The sequence below is a fragment of the Lineus longissimus genome, chromosome 13, assembly GCF_910592395.1.
Source record: "Lineus longissimus chromosome 13, tnLinLong1.2, whole genome shotgun sequence".
NCBI classification, from domain to species: domain Eukaryota; kingdom Metazoa; phylum Nemertea; class Pilidiophora; order Heteronemertea; family Lineidae; genus Lineus; species Lineus longissimus.
Window position 1 is genome coordinate 440,495 of NC_088320.1, and position 16,894 is coordinate 457,388.

General features: G+C 42.4%; 3 protein-coding genes and 1 non-coding gene across 6 annotated transcripts in view; 2 read left to right on the forward strand and 2 right to left on the reverse strand.

Moving 5' to 3' along the window:
• Positions 1 to 2,296: 2,296 nt before the first annotated feature.
• On the reverse strand, positions 2,297 to 9,136 carry LOC135498428 (glycerophosphocholine cholinephosphodiesterase ENPP6-like). 3 transcript variants are annotated; one of them, XR_010449048.1, is made up of 9 exons: positions 8,974 to 9,136; positions 8,291 to 8,582; positions 7,903 to 8,048; positions 7,425 to 7,596; positions 6,823 to 7,130; positions 6,187 to 6,339; positions 3,433 to 3,514; positions 2,770 to 3,269; positions 2,297 to 2,731 (listed from the first exon to the last, which is right to left on the reverse strand). XR_010449048.1 is itself a non-coding variant. In XM_064788696.1 (8 exons), the coding sequence occupies exons 2-8, from the start codon at positions 8,544 to 8,546 to the stop codon at positions 3,016 to 3,018; spliced, it is 1,353 nt and encodes a 450-aa protein (XP_064644766.1). In that variant the 5' UTR covers positions 8,547 to 8,582; positions 8,974 to 9,136; the 3' UTR covers positions 2,297 to 3,015. The 3 variants fall into 3 exon arrangements, 2 of the variants coding, with proteins under 2 accessions (XP_064644766.1, XP_064644765.1); XM_064788696.1 differs by having other exon boundaries at positions 2,297 to 3,269; positions 7,921 to 8,048; XM_064788695.1 differs by having other exon boundaries at positions 2,297 to 3,269.
• Positions 9,137 to 9,642: 506 nt separating this feature from the next.
• Positions 9,643 to 16,212, reverse strand: LOC135498423 (N-acetylgalactosaminyltransferase 7-like). The gene is made up of 11 exons (XM_064788687.1): positions 16,122 to 16,212; positions 14,475 to 14,733; positions 13,798 to 13,963; positions 13,104 to 13,236; positions 12,741 to 12,919; positions 12,190 to 12,412; positions 11,800 to 12,094; positions 11,157 to 11,355; positions 10,737 to 10,966; positions 10,239 to 10,367; positions 9,643 to 9,863 (listed from the first exon to the last, which is right to left on the reverse strand). The coding sequence occupies exons 2-11, from the start codon at positions 14,604 to 14,606 to the stop codon at positions 9,726 to 9,728; spliced, it is 1,824 nt and encodes a 607-aa protein (XP_064644757.1). The 5' UTR covers positions 14,607 to 14,733; positions 16,122 to 16,212; the 3' UTR covers positions 9,643 to 9,725.
• Positions 13,308 to 13,379, forward strand: Trnam-cau (transfer RNA methionine (anticodon CAU)). Its single transcript has one exon. It is a non-coding gene; the product is annotated as a tRNA-Met (tRNA).
• LOC135498420 (protein-glucosylgalactosylhydroxylysine glucosidase-like) overlaps positions 15,478 to 16,894 on the forward strand; it is a 36,909-nt gene continuing 35,492 nt past the window's right edge. Inside the window, exon 1 of the mRNA XM_064788681.1 lies at positions 15,478 to 15,553. The gene's annotated coding sequence lies outside the window, so the exon portion shown is untranslated. The remainder of the gene's footprint in view (positions 15,554 to 16,894) is intronic.

Sequence of the window (16,894 nt, forward strand, 5' to 3'; positions counted from 1 at the left end):
AATCTGAATGACATGCCGGCTTGTCCCGGCTTTGGTCTAATATAACCGTAAGCATCTCTAGTTATTCGGAAATAAAATGTTAATCCACTGAAAATGACAAATGTGCATTCAATAAGGACGTGCAATCGTATCAACATTACACGCAGATTACCTTTAAGTTACCAATCACACCAGCCCATTATTTTACGTGCTATCCTCTTTCGCACCCAAGGGAATCAAAATCCTGAACTCCGAACTTCACCAGGTTACAAGCATTTCATATTGATGTGGAGCTAGTAAGGAATATTTTACACTAGTATGGAATATTTTAGAGAACAAGACGAACGTACATGCACTTTCCTGTTGTCGCACAGTCATACATCAAGTATGTAGGTTCCTTTGTGTTATCTGTTTTCTTCACCAATTCTATTCTGTAAGGCGTGGCTTCGGCATTTTCAACAGCAAGTAAAGCCTGAAACGGCCTTTTCTTTGTAAAAGGGAGGTAACTCAAAACCTTGCTGAAGCTGCTATCGGCTGTATACGGTTTAGTTAGAATAGGCATCATGCAGCTTGATTTTGGCTTCCTCGGTTTACCACGTTTTGGGCAGTGAAACAGGACGTACATTTTGTATTCGCCATCTTCCAAAATTTCTGTAAGGAAAATCAATTTAGTCCATTCACTTCCTTTGGTTAGCCAACTGAACGAAGAAGATGAAGAAAGAAAGACATCCATATAGGGTCCAGCCACAACGTATTTTCGGAACCGGTCTCTTCCTATTCGATTGTCATAACCAGTAGTAAATTTAAAAGTTGTTAAAGAACTATAGGGGTATCTTGGTTAAAACTAGCGGTGCAGTATGACTATCTTTCTATAATTTGGTTCCCTTTCCCCAATTAAAAATGAAGTGACACTCTATTGTCTTCCTTTGCTTAAAAGAAAAGTGAGTGGCGGGCATTAAATGACAGTCTAAGATTATACCATGGGCTCGTGTTGAACTGATTAAAGTATAAAAGATTGACACAGTTTCTTGAGTGACGGTAAACATGGAAGTGTCCCTGATTTTGTTACCTTGATGTGAGAGACAGGTCCACTTGTCGTCCTGTTCACGCTCCGATATCTCAAGACGGTAAAATGGTTTCAAGGTTACTAAGATGCGACTCTAACGTTAAACAATTTGCTGATGCAAATCTGTCTTTCTATGGGTAGCTCTCAGCCAGAAGACACGAGACAAAATCTGACAAAAAGAACTAAGTCTGATGTCTAATGCCTGATGACGTCCGCATGCCTCGGCATCAGTAAATGACGTCTTTGTCACCCTCGTATGCGAAAATAGTTCTTATCGAAAAGAGATCACGTTTTTGTTTGTGGTTCTTGATGTGGATGGCGTCGGTACGAGAGATTCCATTTTGGTTTCCCGAATGCACCAACTGCTTTTCGCAACACTTTATTATCGTGTATACAGACCAGACGAGCAATATCTACGCGAGTTGGAGGATTCTCAGGCCAAATGATGCCAAAGATTGATGCGATGTGGTCATATACAAAGTACTTTTTATGGATAAGGTTAAATCTAACTCATGACTTCAGAAGATAGACACTAACCTTGCAGTAAACAAATCCGACAGTTGTGTCTATAGATGAAGTCGAGGAATTCCTCATAACCAGCTTGAATATTGCACAGTATTTTGTGGTAGCCACATAGCTGAACGAGCCACAACGTTGGTCAATATGGCAGAGAAATGCACAAGTAAATGTGGTTCTTTCCTCCACGAGAATCAGTGGTTCACGGCTCTCAGGGGAAGCCTTACGGAAGTACTGAGCTGAAGCCTCTGCAACAACCAGAAACGCAGACATTGAGGAGATGAAGAGTCTCTGTTGCTGATTTCTGATGAGGTGCATTGTGGTCATCGAGGTACAATATCGTGTGAAGAGAGCTGCTTGTTCGCAGGTGAGACTAACCTTGCACACACGCCATAGATAAATGAAGCAGCAGCCGGGACTTGGTAAGGAGGAGCCAAACATCTGTGTCTAAACGCTGATTTCTAGGCACAGGCAAATCATTTCGCCCAAATATGGAAGGCTGTGCTATTACTTCCACAGTCATGAAGTACACCGTAAAGATAAATGGCCGACATGAAAGATATTTCGGGTGAAGACCATTGTGTAGGTCAGGAATAGCATATTCTGTTTCCCCCTGGTGTTCTTCTTCCAAGTTAATTCCTATATGTCCCAGATTCTGAGAAGTGGAAAGGCTACTGGGCGGTTGATTCGTGTCGTCACGGAAACGATGATTAGAAAACCATAGACGCGTTTTCGTCTACCATGCTAGGCCGTGTTTGATATTACAGGATTGCTTTACGACCATGCTCATCGTGCATTGTATGACTGGAGTTGAAAGATTCACGGATTAACATGAATGAAATCATTGTTCTGTTCACAGCTTATATCATTCTTTTATCATTATTGAACAGGTACTGAATGGAGGGGTTGCATTTATCTCAATTGCCCTCCGGCACTGATTGAGCGTATGGTTTATCATTCACAGGCATGTTTGTATTGATTCGTTGCATTGTTCGAAGAAACAAAAAATAAATATATACTTTATTGTTCGCCAGCAGTGCTAAACCTCGTCAGGTTCATAGTCTTGTCCATGCCACAGCTCTGTGTTATCCCAAATACATGCACGTCACTGGAGAAAAAAACACAAGTCTAGACAACCCATTGCCATCATGGCCATCGACTATCTAGTACCTGAGCCATCGCCATCATGGCCATCGACTGTCTAGTACCTGCAGTTGAGCGAGTTTGGTTCTCGACACCTTCCAGCACGAAGTGAGCAGGGTCATTACCTGGAACATAAAATGCTCCTTGCGCCATGCTAAACTTAGCCAACCCTGCAGAGAGTGCGTTCCTCGACCACAATACAGATTGACTTTAGAAGCATAGTATTCGTCCCCTACGATGGGGACGAATCTTTTTACCTTTGTCCGCACACGTAGCTTACATTGTCGTTTTGTCCCTGGCCCCGTCAGATATCAAAGCAAAATAAACAACAACAACACCAAAGCTAGCAAAAAGACTGGGCCTCCTCGACTCTCGAGGTAACGTTTATCCTCAGTCATCATATCAGTTCCATTCCTCTTAGTATCATTATATGCGGTGACCATCATGTCTTCCACAGCCTCCCAGGTCCCGTTGTGAGGCGAAGGATCTATTCCAAGGATCTGACACATGATCTGGTAGATGTTCACATTGGCAAACGGCTTGGCTGTGTAGTTGCCTTTGAAGTCTGGAAGTAAATGTGAAAGTGTGAAAGTTTCAAAAAAAATTTCACTGGTTTTTTTGTTTTCTGCTCAAAATGAACTAACATCATCAGTCCAAAACTTTTTCGACTTTGAAAATTTTTCAAAATTTTGTAGTGAATTGTTACTCCGTGGATGTTCTGCTCCCACCTGGTCCTGTCGCATAGAAGATGCCTCTCATATCAATTTCTCGGTTGTCATATCCATGGGTGCCACCAGGTCTGTACTCATGCTGGAAGAAACAGAAAAAGATTTGATGTAATTGCAATTTTTCGTAATCTTACATTGCTGGATGTACTAAACTGAATTCGCACAGTCATTTGTATGTACCCAAGTTTGCTTGTGTGTAAATGAACTGAAAACCTTCAACTATAGCCTAAATCTGGTGAATCACTGTTTCGAGTTTTCGTCTAAGATTGGTGGCTGAAAACAATGAAGACCCGCCCCGATAACTGATGCCTCACTATGCCGTGCATGGGACTCGGACATGTCGGATATGTTAAGATATCCGGGTATAACTTCGAGGAAAACAGTGATTACGGTCAATTACGCAGGTAGCAAGTCAGTCATCATTAAGTTATTTAAGTTAACGTCGCCTAAGCTGGTTCCCCGTTCCTTACTAAGTGAGCCATTCGCAAGCTCTTATCTATCAAATCAAGCGAAAAAATGACAATACCTCTTTTGGACAAGAATGCGCTGTATTGCTCTGAGGGTCTTCAGAGAAAATTATGGTAATTAGGACCTTTAATCAATTCAATAAAGAGAGGTTTGCATATGTCAAGACGATGTATGCTGATAGCAATCACAAGAGGGTCTCAATGGTGTATGTATGGGGTGAGAGGTCCCTAATGTTCGTACGAAAGCAATCCAACACTTGTTCCAGCTCGAACAACATCAACACAAACTGATGAGTGGCACCAACCCAACTCCTGCATTCGATAGTTTCGAGGGTTAGGGACAACGTAGTGGCCACAGTTTTCGGGGTAAGTGGCTGACTGTACATGTATATCTTTGATTCTGGTCGAGACAGTTCTTTCAACATATTCTTTAAGTTTGTGACTGTGAGAATGTTTATCGCTGGAGCATCAATAACTTGAAGCCCGGGTCTTTTTATATTTGCCATATCTCAGTCAGTTAGCTAAAGACAGTTAGGTACGGTACCATGACCTTTCAAAAGGGAATCACAGAGAAAGATGTTATTGTTTTTAGCGGTTCTCGTATGAGGGGAAACATTCGGAAACGTAAACTCTCAAATACATTATACTGGCACTGGTTATCCAGCTGAGGTGTTGAGTGTTCCTTTTCACTCTAAATAGTAAGTCCTGCGGTCAATATTGACACTAAACATGACCGCAACGACTTCATCCAGGATAAGACATCATTATTGTCTTAGTTTGAGCAGAGATCAGTCAATGTTTACGGCAGGTTTTAGCGTTTCTTGTCGCCTCGTTGTATGCCAATGCCGTCATCGACGTACGAACGAAGGCAGCTTGAAAATTTTGGACCCCCAGTTTTGTATCGTCGCGTATAATGGATCACTGACGGAATATAAATTGAGACCTTGGTGTCACTTTTCTTTTCGGAATTGTAGAGCTGAGGTAAGGTTTTAACACATTTAGGCCACCATAACGTATATACTCTTCCCGGGTTACAAAAAGTTGCCTCAAGAACCGTTCGCCCCACTGCCCGCCCTCAAGAAAACGAAGATCAGGGACGTAGAGATTCGGGCCTCTAATTGGCAAGATGCCGTGCACCGTTCAGGTTTCAAATTCGGCGTACGACGATTTCGTTGCTGCTTCAACTCGGCCATCTTTTAAGAGTGGAATAATACTTGCTGGAGTTAGGTCAAGGAACTGATTAACTTTTTCTAATTACAGCAAAGATCAAGCGCCGTCAGGATGGCAAAAACCTACTTCCGAATATTCCTGGTTGTGATCGTTTCATCGTTAGTGTGTACATGCATCTTCTTGACCAAGATAAACAGACTGGGAAAGACGAAAGAGATAGCAAAAATAGGCAAGTATCTTATGATTGGCCTCGGTGCGTTGATGTCCTAAAGTGGAGAAAGACTTTTAGAGTTAAAATCACTCGATACTTTTGGTTTCCTTGTTACGTTTGTTTATTTATTTTCATAGAAATTACTCTTTGAAACCATATTGAAGGGCTGTGTACTTCGTGTATCGAAGCAGTTGGCCTTAAGTGAGTTGAATATTAGAATTTTGTTCATGATCACCAGCAATCATGCCTATATTGGTCTATTGGAATTATTTTTCCACAAGTAATTTATGTAACAATCCTGTTTTTTTGTTTGCCAGGCAAGAATATTCTCGCCTTCAATGGTGTGCGGTACGTCTATACCGGGAGGCAAGCCTACTGGTGGAGGGAGTTGAAGAACTTCAAGAGATCTATCACAGACATACTCCAAGGGGAACCAAACAATGATAATGCCATCTATCAGACACTTCTAGCCAGGAAGATCCCTCTTGACGTCTTAAAAAAGGAGATACTGGAAACAAAACACAATCTAACCGTTGATGGAAAGGAACTTTCTCAGAATGTGTTACATGCTTTCAATGCAATTCTAAAATTGGAAGATACTTCTTTGGAACAGAGAACTGGAAATAAGGCTCTTTTGGACGGTTGATATTTTTAAGAAGTCCGCCAATTTTGGCTACATCTTTTGCCGGTATGTCATTATGGGCCGAGGTTGCCAACTGGATTTCCGCCTAAGACATAGTAAGTGCGATGGGGACTTTAGGGTCGTGGCATTGACACACAAAAAGACGCCAATCTGGCGAAATATTTGAACAACGACTTTGAGATACTCGATCAGTATGATTGACAGCATTACGTAGACACCAGCTCTGTTCCAATGAACTTGATGCCTATCATCTGTTCACTTACATGTATTCCTAGTATGGACCAGTGTATATCTGCCAGCAAGAATATCGGTGGGGTGAATCTTGAGTGTTTGAAGTGCCAGAACTGATCCTGTGGGATCTCTTCCTTAAGGTAGACGTGGAGGTGGGGATGCTTGTCTTTGAGTTGATGGTGAATCTAAATGATGGAGAAGAAAGTATTTTGAATCAGATCATTAGTTGTATTCATGCTGTAGAGGAAAAGAATACAGACTGTAGATGACGGCTTGTTCTAGTGCAATGCACTAAGGTCTTTGTCGACACGCACGAAAAAAAAGGAGTTGCGTTGAAAATGGCACGTTCAACATCTCTTAGCTCAAAAGAGTTAAGCCATCCTTGATATTTTATAATCTAACGGTAGATGTATGTTCTAGAACTGTTCGCTACTTTTCCACCTAGAATTTGTAACTTCCCTTCAGATGGCAAATCAGGACACCACTATCGTGATTGTGGGGCTCGAAGCGGGAAAGCAATCGCCTGGCCATGGAGACTGCAGGGCTTCTGGTTGACAAATTCCGGGGCAGGAGTCTCGCATGTTAACTTGGTGGAAAGTGGCAAATGTGATGATGATGGTCATGTTCGCATCACTTTCCGCTGGGCCCCCATTTAACCACCAACGTACCCATTTAGTCTTGCCTTTCCTCGGCCATATGCAGACATCTGAGTATCGTATACTGCTCCATTCTACGGAGTCGCCCCATGAAGTTTCATTGAAAAGATTCCCCAACCAGATTGTCTTTCGTGGATCTTTAGTTGTCATCCCATGGTCACTGAAAATGATGACGTCTGTTGTTTCTGCTAAGTTGCTGTTTGCAAGGTTGTCTAGGAGATACGTGATGATACCGTCTGCTTCCCGCATTGTCTCGTTGAAATCTCGCGTGAATAAGCCTTGATGGTGGGCAAAGTAGTCTGTTCGAGCAAAGTAAAAACCTGTAATATTAAATAAGAGAGTTAACACTATAATTGGTTCAAGGTCAGAAAAAAATGAAATGAAAAATGTTTTGGCCGAAACCCGGGATCGAAGCAGGGAACTAGAGCTTTCAGTCTAACGCTCTCCCAACTGAGCTATTTCGGTTTAAGAGGAGTGACCTGGTAATTCTTGAGCTTTGACATTGATCGGTGGTAAGGCTCTCTCAACACAAAACGTTTTACAACACATAACTGTTGAGAGTTGGTTCTGATATGGTTCCAATGGACATACATTAAACATGACAATTCCTCTACCTGCGAAATCCGTCTTATTTTCCATCATGTGTTCAAAGGTTTCCTTCATGCTGCGTTTAATTTCATATGCAGATGGTCCTGGGTCGTCCGTGTATTTTATATAATATTCTGGAGTGTAATTTCGTATCGGGACCTCGCACCCTAACCAATAATACATTCGGCAGCGTTTCTTCTGAATATTCAAATAGATGTCGAAATATTAAAGAAATTCTTAATGACTGAATCAATTGCTTTCAGGAAGTTAGTATTGTCGTTTAGTATGCCTTCGACGGGAGTGTTTCAGGAGCCTATGCATTCGTTAACTGCAGCTCAGACAGGAATTAAGCATTTCTCTCAACAAACAGGTTACAATGTGCCTTTCTACGCCATTATTGAAGGTGCAGGAAGTAGAAGTGCATTTTCACTACCCACAAAAAAGAAATTTTATGAAATACGAATATTAGCATGCAAGAGAAGCCAATCTAACTGTTAGTTTTACCTGGCGTGTGGCAGTCACCCAGATCGGCTCTCCCCCATTCCACCAGAATGGGTCACTGTAACTTGGACTACCCCAGTCGAAGACCTTCTTGGACTCTGGCTCATACATTCTGTTCTCCATCATACCATGGTCGCCGATGTGCAATCCTTATCCATGACAAGAGGGAAGTGAGCATTGAGTAAAACATGCTAAAACTTAATGGATAAGACCACAGGTTAACACCCTGTTAGGTGCTTTTGCTCTGGGCAAATAGGAGCCAGAAGCATTGATCGGGCCTTGATCAGCTTTGTTGATGATACACCAGTAGGCAATACAGAATCTTAGAGATATACGTCAGCGTTATCTTAGGCCACAAGATTAAGATGTTACCAAGTTATTTAAAACTTACCCGTTGTTAGACTGTAGTGATTAGGCCAAGACATTGTTGGGAACTCTGGCATCAGGTTCTCCGCCCTAACGCCCTCTGTCGCGAGTCTTTGAAACCCATTCAAGCCTGAAATCAGATATGGGTAATCCCACCGGAACGCATCAAATAGCACCATGATCAACTTCCTGTCATCCTTCAGTTCGTCGCCGTAAGAGGTCGCTGTGATCATGGAGGCAAGGATGGCGTACGTTATGTTTAACCAGTTGGGGGTGTGCATACTTGTGGTAAGGATAATTATATCACGCTGACGTTACTGCAAACTGGAAGGAAAACTATCATGACGCCTTCTCACTCAAGTGACATTATCAAACTTATCATATAACGTGCAACTCAAATTGTCCTGGCTACTTCTACAGAGCAATACTGTATAACCAACTGCAGCACAGTGATAATTCAAACTCACAACTTCCCGTCAGTTCATGGCAATTGTATCGAGGCTACGATGATTATATGATGACTCTTTAAGGAAAAAGCTTGTACCAGTATTGCGCTGGTTTTGCTAGGTGTGGAATTACTGCTAGCAACGACCATCCATCATCTAGACCTACCCCGATTGCAGGCTACTCTCGAGATGATCAGACCTACGTTGCTTGATGGCAATGATTTTCTGCAATCAACAAGCTTACAAGCAAAGATTCACTTACCTGAAAGACAGTCATATACTCCCGGCACCCAGCTTTCACTAGGTCTCAGGGTAATCATTACTGCACCACCATAGGAATACCATAGACCAATAACATCATTTCACATATTCCACGAGTACGTCCGATATTTCAATGTACATACTTGTATATACTAGTCTGCAAATGGCGGTTTCCTCTCCATTGATAACATTCAACATGTGCGCTCTGTCGCCAGCCGCTAGACATAATGATATCGATTTTATAAAGCGGGAAGTGGAACACATTGGAGCATTTAATTCTAAAGTGTGGAATGATGGGGCTGAATAGACGTATGCTTGATTGCGGCAAATTTGTCATGCTACAGATGAAAAAAAATTTCAATTCCAAATATTGTTTTCACTTGCTTTTTTTCTGCACAAAATGAAGAAACATCATCAGTCCTAAAAGAGTTTTCAGAATTTTGAACTTATGAAAAAATTCAACCATTTTGGCGGGAAAACCTAATCATGCATTTTGCAAACGATGTGACTGTACATATTGCAATTCACACCTTGACATCGTGATAAGGGTAAAAAATACTTGCAGAGATGATGGCACAAAGTAGCCAAACCATCCAAAACCACCTGATGGTCCCGAAATAAAACTCCCTTTAAGAATTGTTGAGTAATTGCAAGAGAATTTGTACGCAGATGTAATTTTAATATGAAATTCTTGTAACAGATAAACCAGGATCAAAATCATGAGTTTCAAATTTTCTTGTTGATGTGTTTGTCCTATTTCCTTGGAAACACTGGTCTGAATACCCACTGCATCTCTGGAACATTCTTCTGGCATACTCTCAGTCCCACGTTGCTTGTGCCCACCATCCGGGCACAAAGCTCGCTATGAAAGTGAAAGAGTTGGAATTCGTTCTGGAAGAAAAGGGTCGAAGTATAAAGAAACTCATGAGGTCTCTGTGACATCCTTACGGTTTGTTGCCGGGGTCTCTTTCACGTTCAACAAGTCCCCAACGTGAATAGATATAACACATGACCCTTATCGGTGAGGGCGTGCTGTGATATTTCAGGGCGATTACTCCGATTTATGTCGCTTTCGGGTAGACGCGACTGAAATACATTTGAATTCAAACTATGCAAAATGTGTAAAGCATCTCTGAAATCGTATGGACGCGGGATTTCAAACAGTTATATTGTTATCCGCTTGATTAAACGAGCGGCGCAACAACGAACTGAAACACCCAGTCTAACATCTGATATGGCAACATTATTGTTTACTATGTGAGTTACCTCGTAGTACTGCCACTCTCCAGTGAGATCGGGCTCCCCACATTGGTTTGTGTATAAGACGCCAGCACTTGCCCCGTTCACGCATTTGCCGTCCTGCAGAAGCTGACCATCCGAGTTCAGTATGAATAACTGAAAGGTGATCGGTACAAAGGTATCATTAAGCAGCTCGTTTTGAACGGATGTCTGACCGCTTGCAAGAAGTGTTCGACTCCTCTTCAGAAATTCATATCTTTGAGGATGGCGGGCTAACAGTCATTCTATTCATCTACGTGTCTGCATGATAATCTACTGAGTGTTTTTCTTCGAATCGTTATAGTGTACCAATGGAATGAGATTGCCCTTGGCTCCCAAAACCATCTTCAAAACCTTTAAACATATTTGTTTGTCTATCAACAGTCAATCCCTGCTAATAGCGAAAGGTTTTCCGCATCTCATCCGACCACCACGCAGAATGAAATTACCAGCTTTCCTCATGTTTGCACATTGGATCAAGCTTACCTGAGTCCCGCCGTTGTTACGACACGGAGTCAGCCTCAGCTTTCCCTTCGCCACATCAACTTGATCCAGACACTTTGCTTGGTTTCCCTTGTGAGTCAACTCTCCCCAGGCCAGGGTTTCTGATAGGTAGGGGAAACGGTCGACTACCTCGTACGCCACTTCCCTCATATACCAATCGAAGCTTTTGCATTTCAAACGTTTTCTTGTTGTCATCATCTGTGAGTTATCTCCTGCAATGGCGAGGTGAGCGGTCAAACTTCATTTAATACTGTATCATGATGAAGTTATCAACATAACGATATCACTGCAGATTACATGGAAATTCCAGCCATGTTGCACCAAAGGTGTGATCAAGGGCAAAGCAACTGGCGAGTGTATTTATCCATAAACCTTTAGAAGCCACAAACTACATGCACATACCTATTGTAATATGTTGCAGCATTGGATATGTTCTGTAGACATTCGCTTTGATATTATCCATCCAGGTCATTGCGATAAGCTTTAGGTTGACATGAACTGTTGAGGAGTTGGATGAGTCGAAGTCAGTCGTTTGCTTCTTATCTAAGACCGCGATATGGGAACAAGGTACGAACTCCACCCGTCCTCCGCATTGCCATACCTGCAGTAAGATGGGCTTTAATGACTAAAAGTGAAAATTACATGTACATTCTTTAACCAGAATGAATGGAAGACACTTTCATACTGCAGTGGTGATATAGTCGCTGCCAGCATGTAGCCAGCAGCCTTGGTGATCTGATGATCCGCTCCAAGGAGACACTGTAATGACTATCGACCGAGCCTCTTGTGCCGTTTTGTCAGGGCTGTGCCCAGCCAAAACTTATCACAAAACAGTGGATGGAGTTTCCCAAGATCGTCATATGTGACAGTCTGCTGTGTCTCTCTAATAGTACATCTCGTTGATCGATAACTTGTATTGACAACTCTGACGACTGTCGGCCGCACTGCAACATCGCAGTAAAGTAAAAATGGCCCTCAAATGTGTTTTGAGACCCTACTCGACGATGGCGTGTCTCCCGCGACGAGTTCTTTTGTTAATAGTCACCTTAAAGGACATCTCTAGATCGGCTCCCATCGGCCCTTCAAGTGCAGGACCATATCCACCGAGGCGAAGAAAGTATTCCCGTCCAATTGCAAACACGCCTTCATTAAAGGCAGGTGACCAATAGGGGGCGCTAGTCCTGTTTCTCTTCTTTTGAATCTTGGGCGGGACAAGGTTCTCCGTGAATTTGAGCCCCCAGTCGAAGATGCCAAAGTGAATGTCTTTAAGCTCTTTGAATGGTTTGATGCTGAATAGTGATGGGTTGATCTTGTCTAACCTTGGGACAGCCAGTGTTTGACTGAAATCGAATACAAATCAGAGGTAGTTCGTGCACATTTTGGACAATGATATCTACATGAACTCGCTAAAAGTTAAGTCACCTTACCATCTTACCTATTCTCCGCAATCCGCGCTAACAGTGGTGATAACCAGTTAATGCCACATTCAGAGCCCGCTTCCAAAAACACAATGACGTCACCACTACTTTCCCCTGCTCCGATGTTCCTTGCAGAGACAATGTCCAATTTGCCCTTTGTTTTGAAGTATTTTACTTTCTTGGCTACTTCTGGTGAATGTGTTGCGATGTGGGTTTCTATCTCTGATTTCATTCCAGTACCTACAATACCAAAAACACTACGTCAATTATATATGTCTGATCATAAGGTCAAAGTTCAAGGCTTAACATCCCCGTCGGACTTATCATTTTTCAAATCATGGGCTTAGGAGTAGTAGTCGGCACTGCAAGGACCCTAAAGATCTTACCAATAGCTGGAAATCATTCCAGTGTTTCGCTTGGTGTTCCATCATTCTTGATGACGTGTTGTTCGATTGTGTCATTTTGAATGCAATGGGCTATTGGTGTATTAAAGTCATTCCATTTCACAGACACCAGTTTCCTGGGGACATCATAGGTAATCTCAATGTCAATCAATCAATACACTCACCAGTACTTTTGTCAATACCATGATTTATCAGTATGACTTCGTTCACCAAATCCAGTGGTCCTCTTCGAAATACGCTGTGGATGGTTCGCAGTAGCGGCGACAGTAGATAGTTGGGAGTGGTAATGACAATGCTTGCTGTCGAAAGCTCCGCTTTGCTTGGGTAGTGCCAGTATTGACATCTAAATGAAACCATATTTGCAAGAATTGATAAGGAATTGATGTGTACTCTCGCAATAGTTACCAAAGAGAACGACAACCTAACACTTTCAAAGAGAAGACGATTCTATTTCTTTTATAACGTGAAAATTATCCCTCCAAGTATCACTGACAATAGTTGGCCGTTTTGTGCAACATAGTACTCACTCTTCAGGTCGGCCATCCGGTATTGCCCGATCTAAGGAAATGACGTCACTGGCGTAGATATTCAGCCCATCTCTCTTGAACTGTGCATCATCTCTAGCAACCTGCACTGCTTTACCGTTTTCACCATGCCCGACTGAAAAGGTTCCAAGAAATAATTAGGGATTGACGGCGATAAAGGTGTTATAAATACCGGTTATTTCAGCCGCCTCGTTAGCGCAGTAGCAGCGCGTCAGTCTCATAATCTGAAGGTCGTGAGTTCGATCCTCACACGGGGCACGTCCCGAAGTGCGGCTTCATATTTTATCAATCGGATATTTTTCCTTGGGTTTTTTATGGATTAGTTTTACGATAACCGTATTGTTTCATATCAACTTATTTTTAACAATTGTTTGAAAACTTGTTTAAAGGGAGGAATCCTTCACCCGGGAGGAAGCCTACCCTCCGCCAGAGAGAAACAGCCATTGGACTGAATGACTCGAATACAGAGGACTTAACAAAATAAGAGCAGGTTTACTCTTTACGATCGTGTAACTTGTCACTCTTCTTATGTTATACAGAACAATTCATATCGAAGAGCTACTTATAGGCCTTCACATGTCACACCTCGTTTATGTTACGCCACATAATGGCATGTTTTCAAGCGTGAGTCAAGGAACAAACTCGCCTGTGACAAGTGAACATGCTTGTGACGAACCTTTTCCGGATTTAATGATACTTTTTTTGGCGATTTTCTCATACGCTCCGACCACACCTTCCTTAAACACAATCTTGACGTCTTGATGTTCGATACTTGCTCTTGTCAGGCCAACGTGACGGTTCTGTATTTGGTCCATAAGCCAGTTATTTGATGTATAAGCTGTCTGAAAAGACAAAGATGTTGATGATACCTGTCCTCCAAATAGATCATCGGACCTGGAAGGTAAAGTTCTGGAACCATCTATATGATCAGTACGCATAGCTAGCAGAGATCTCGTTTTGTAAGCAGAGACATGTCCTTCTCTGTGAATAGTCGCCAGCAAAGCCACGACCCACCACGACTTGCCTTTTCAGAGGTGGGTTCAAGTCGACGAAGACTAGAAGTACAATGTCCGCCCCTGAAGACACTAGTGGTGCTCGTTTTTTTGCAGCCACTAACATCAGCACTAGCAGTGCTCGCCACTTTTGAAGCTACTGTAACTGACACCGAGGGTCCTGTGTTAAAACGTTTTGACATTTGTCTGGTGTCTTGTCATAAATTGTGCTCGCCCAAGCTCCATGCACCCAGGACTTTTCAAATCTACGTAAAGGCCCAAAGCAACAGAGGTCCGAGTAACAATACTTAGTATAAAGCGGCATGCCGTTCATGAAACAGAATGTGGAACAATCACCCACCTTTTTAAACCACCTATCATGCTGGTTGTTCGGTGTCATTCGTTGGAATAGTTTAGCTACGATTATCAGAGCGATAAAGAACATGCAGAACCGGACAGTGATGAGTTTCATTCTGATCTTCCTGATGAGCATGGTGTGGTCACCTCAAGACATACAGTGCTAACAGTTTCCAGTTAATCAGTTGGTAGTCGTAGACATCTATCTCCTAATGACTGCTCCTTTGGTCGTAGCCTTGTTTATTCATTTGAATATGTCGGACCTGAAACACGGAGCTGTAGTTTTAGAACTGTTGCTCTCTGAACGCCAATCCCGTCAAGGTGGTGTGTCTGCGCCATCAGACCCTTCTTGTCTATAGTCATGTCATGTTACTGATCGATGATCTTACTTCTAAGGCGATCGTGGATGCATCACAAACAAATTGTGGATGGTACTGGTCTCATAAGATTCATCAATTCATGTGGTGTTCCAAGGCGAAGCCTACCCCAAAGTTGTCATAACTGAATTAACAGAGTGGATAAACAATCGAGCACATTGCTCGAACTCTGAGTAAGTCTGACCGCTAACCTCAGACCCCAGCAGGCCACCTTGGTTGATGACTGTTTCAATTACCCGAGATGGTATATTGCATCTACCTATCATCATAGTGCAGGGATGAAATATCTGAAATGATTTTTTACTACCCATTGGCAAACTCATCAGTCTTAATTTCAACGCAATTATAAAGATCGTTCTCAAGAAATCGATACTATCCTTCCAAAACTTCATACGAAGAGGATCTTGCGCACATCAAAGTGTAAACGAAAAAACGCTTCATGTTCTTCTCTACCTTTTGAAACAACAACGTACTTCTTCTTCGAATGAACATGCGTAAGACTGCATCAGGGGCAGGTTTCAAAGATGTTGAATACCTGTTTCGACTGTTTAAAAATACGCAAAGGAAGTTGTCTGGTCTAGGAAACCTCTCGCCAAGGCTTCCGACTTGATAACCAATGTCCAGTAAGGTACATACGCCCGAAGCGGATCGTTTCTATCGGTTATAACGAACTACATCAAGTTTTGGGATTCGTTGCGTAAAATTGGTAAGTATTCATGTTTTTTTAAATATTCAAAATGCAACACCAGGTGCACGTGTATGAGTGAGATGTGTTGCTCAAGCATTCTTATGTCAGTGTGGGATGTTGTAACTATTGTCTTGCAACTTGGATACGCGCTCAGCTAACAAGCGTGTAAATAAGCTGTCTATGGTTCCGTTAAAGTATTTAGTCTATCGGGGTGAGTTCGGTTATGAAGATGAAGTCCTTAGTTCGCACATTCTGTTGACCTCAGTCGAGTTGGTGCATGCAAAATCAGTAATTGCATACTTTGAAATGAGTAAATAAGTAAGTTATGATAGCACCGGGTTGGCTTAATATTGCATAATCGAAGGTCCCCATTTTATTGTAGTTAATACAGTTAGTCCCAAACACTTATTGGATCGAATATCATATTCTTGCTGTAGGACAACGCCTACAAAGAAGAGCGGGATGGAACACTAATCTAGCTATTCTTGAGGTAGTCACAAAATATGTTGAAATTCGCACTAAACTGTGAAGTTGAAAAACATGAAGATGGTATTCCAGCGATCTTGTGATTGGAAATCGTCCTTACCTTAAACAGTGCTCAGTGCATCGGCTGATGTACACGTGATAAAGAATGTACATTTGTACAGCATCATCAGCGTAGTAAAGATCAATCAGTGCATTGCATGTACACTGATTCTGGTTTGCCACATGACAAGTACCTCAAACAGATGGAGAAGTTGACAAGGCATCTGTTCAAATTCGATTTTCTCCAGACTGGTCAATTCGAGCTTCATCATAGGCCTCCGCAACAACATGACTCTTGTCACAACTCCACTAGCAGCTCGTAATATAAACATTCTATTCAGTCTTTTAGTACTTCGCCCTCATCGGTTAGTATCAACATGAATGTCGGCACAGACGTCTTGAGTAACCAAGGCATTGCGATAAATTAGCCTTTAAAACCTGCGAAGCGACCTCCTTGGCTTAGCCGTGGCATCCCAACCCCCAACAGCTTGAGATCCGTACGGTAGGCCTATCAAATTTCAGGTGCATGTTTTGGACTTATGATTATTGTTATCACGGCGTGACTCCGAGAAGTTCCACTGGTTTCTTCAGACTAATAAATAGACGCTGTCGGGAGTGCGTATCCATCCCTATGTTCAAAATGCATGCAGTCTCAGGTGTTGAATGAAACGGAGAGACTGAGCTGACAAGCGAGGAAGGGCGATTTTGTCTGCTGGTATATTAACGAGTATTATATCATCCCGTCATAGCTGTAATTCACTTCCAAGTCCGTTTTGGCAGTCTCCTACATCCCCGTGTCCTTTTTATTGTTTGGTTAACATGTGTAGGCAGGAG

Excerpts from the sequence above, each read along its gene's own strand:
- LOC135498423 (XM_064788687.1), bottom strand. The coding sequence starts at position 14,606 with ATGCTCATCAGGAAGATCAGAATGAAACTCATCACTGTCCGGTTCTGC. Across the intron at positions 12,920-13,103 it reads CCGGATGGCCGACCTGAAGA|ATGTCAATACTGGCACTACC; the intron begins GTGAGTACTATG and ends GGTTTCATTTAG. Across the intron at positions 12,413-12,740 it reads TGGTATTGACAAAAGTACTG|GTACTGGAATGAAATCAGAG; the intron begins GTGAGTGTATTG and ends TTGGTATTGTAG.
- LOC135498428 (XM_064788695.1), bottom strand. The coding sequence starts at position 8,546 with ATGCACACCCCCAACTGGTTAAACATAACGTACGCCATCCTTGCCTCC. Across the intron at positions 7,597-7,902 it reads GGGTGACTGCCACACGCCAG|AAGAAACGCTGCCGAATGTA; the intron begins GTAAAACTAACA and ends TTGAATATTCAG. Across the intron at positions 7,131-7,424 it reads AAATAAGACGGATTTCGCAG|GTTTTTACTTTGCTCGAACA; the intron begins GTAGAGGAATTG and ends TTAATATTACAG.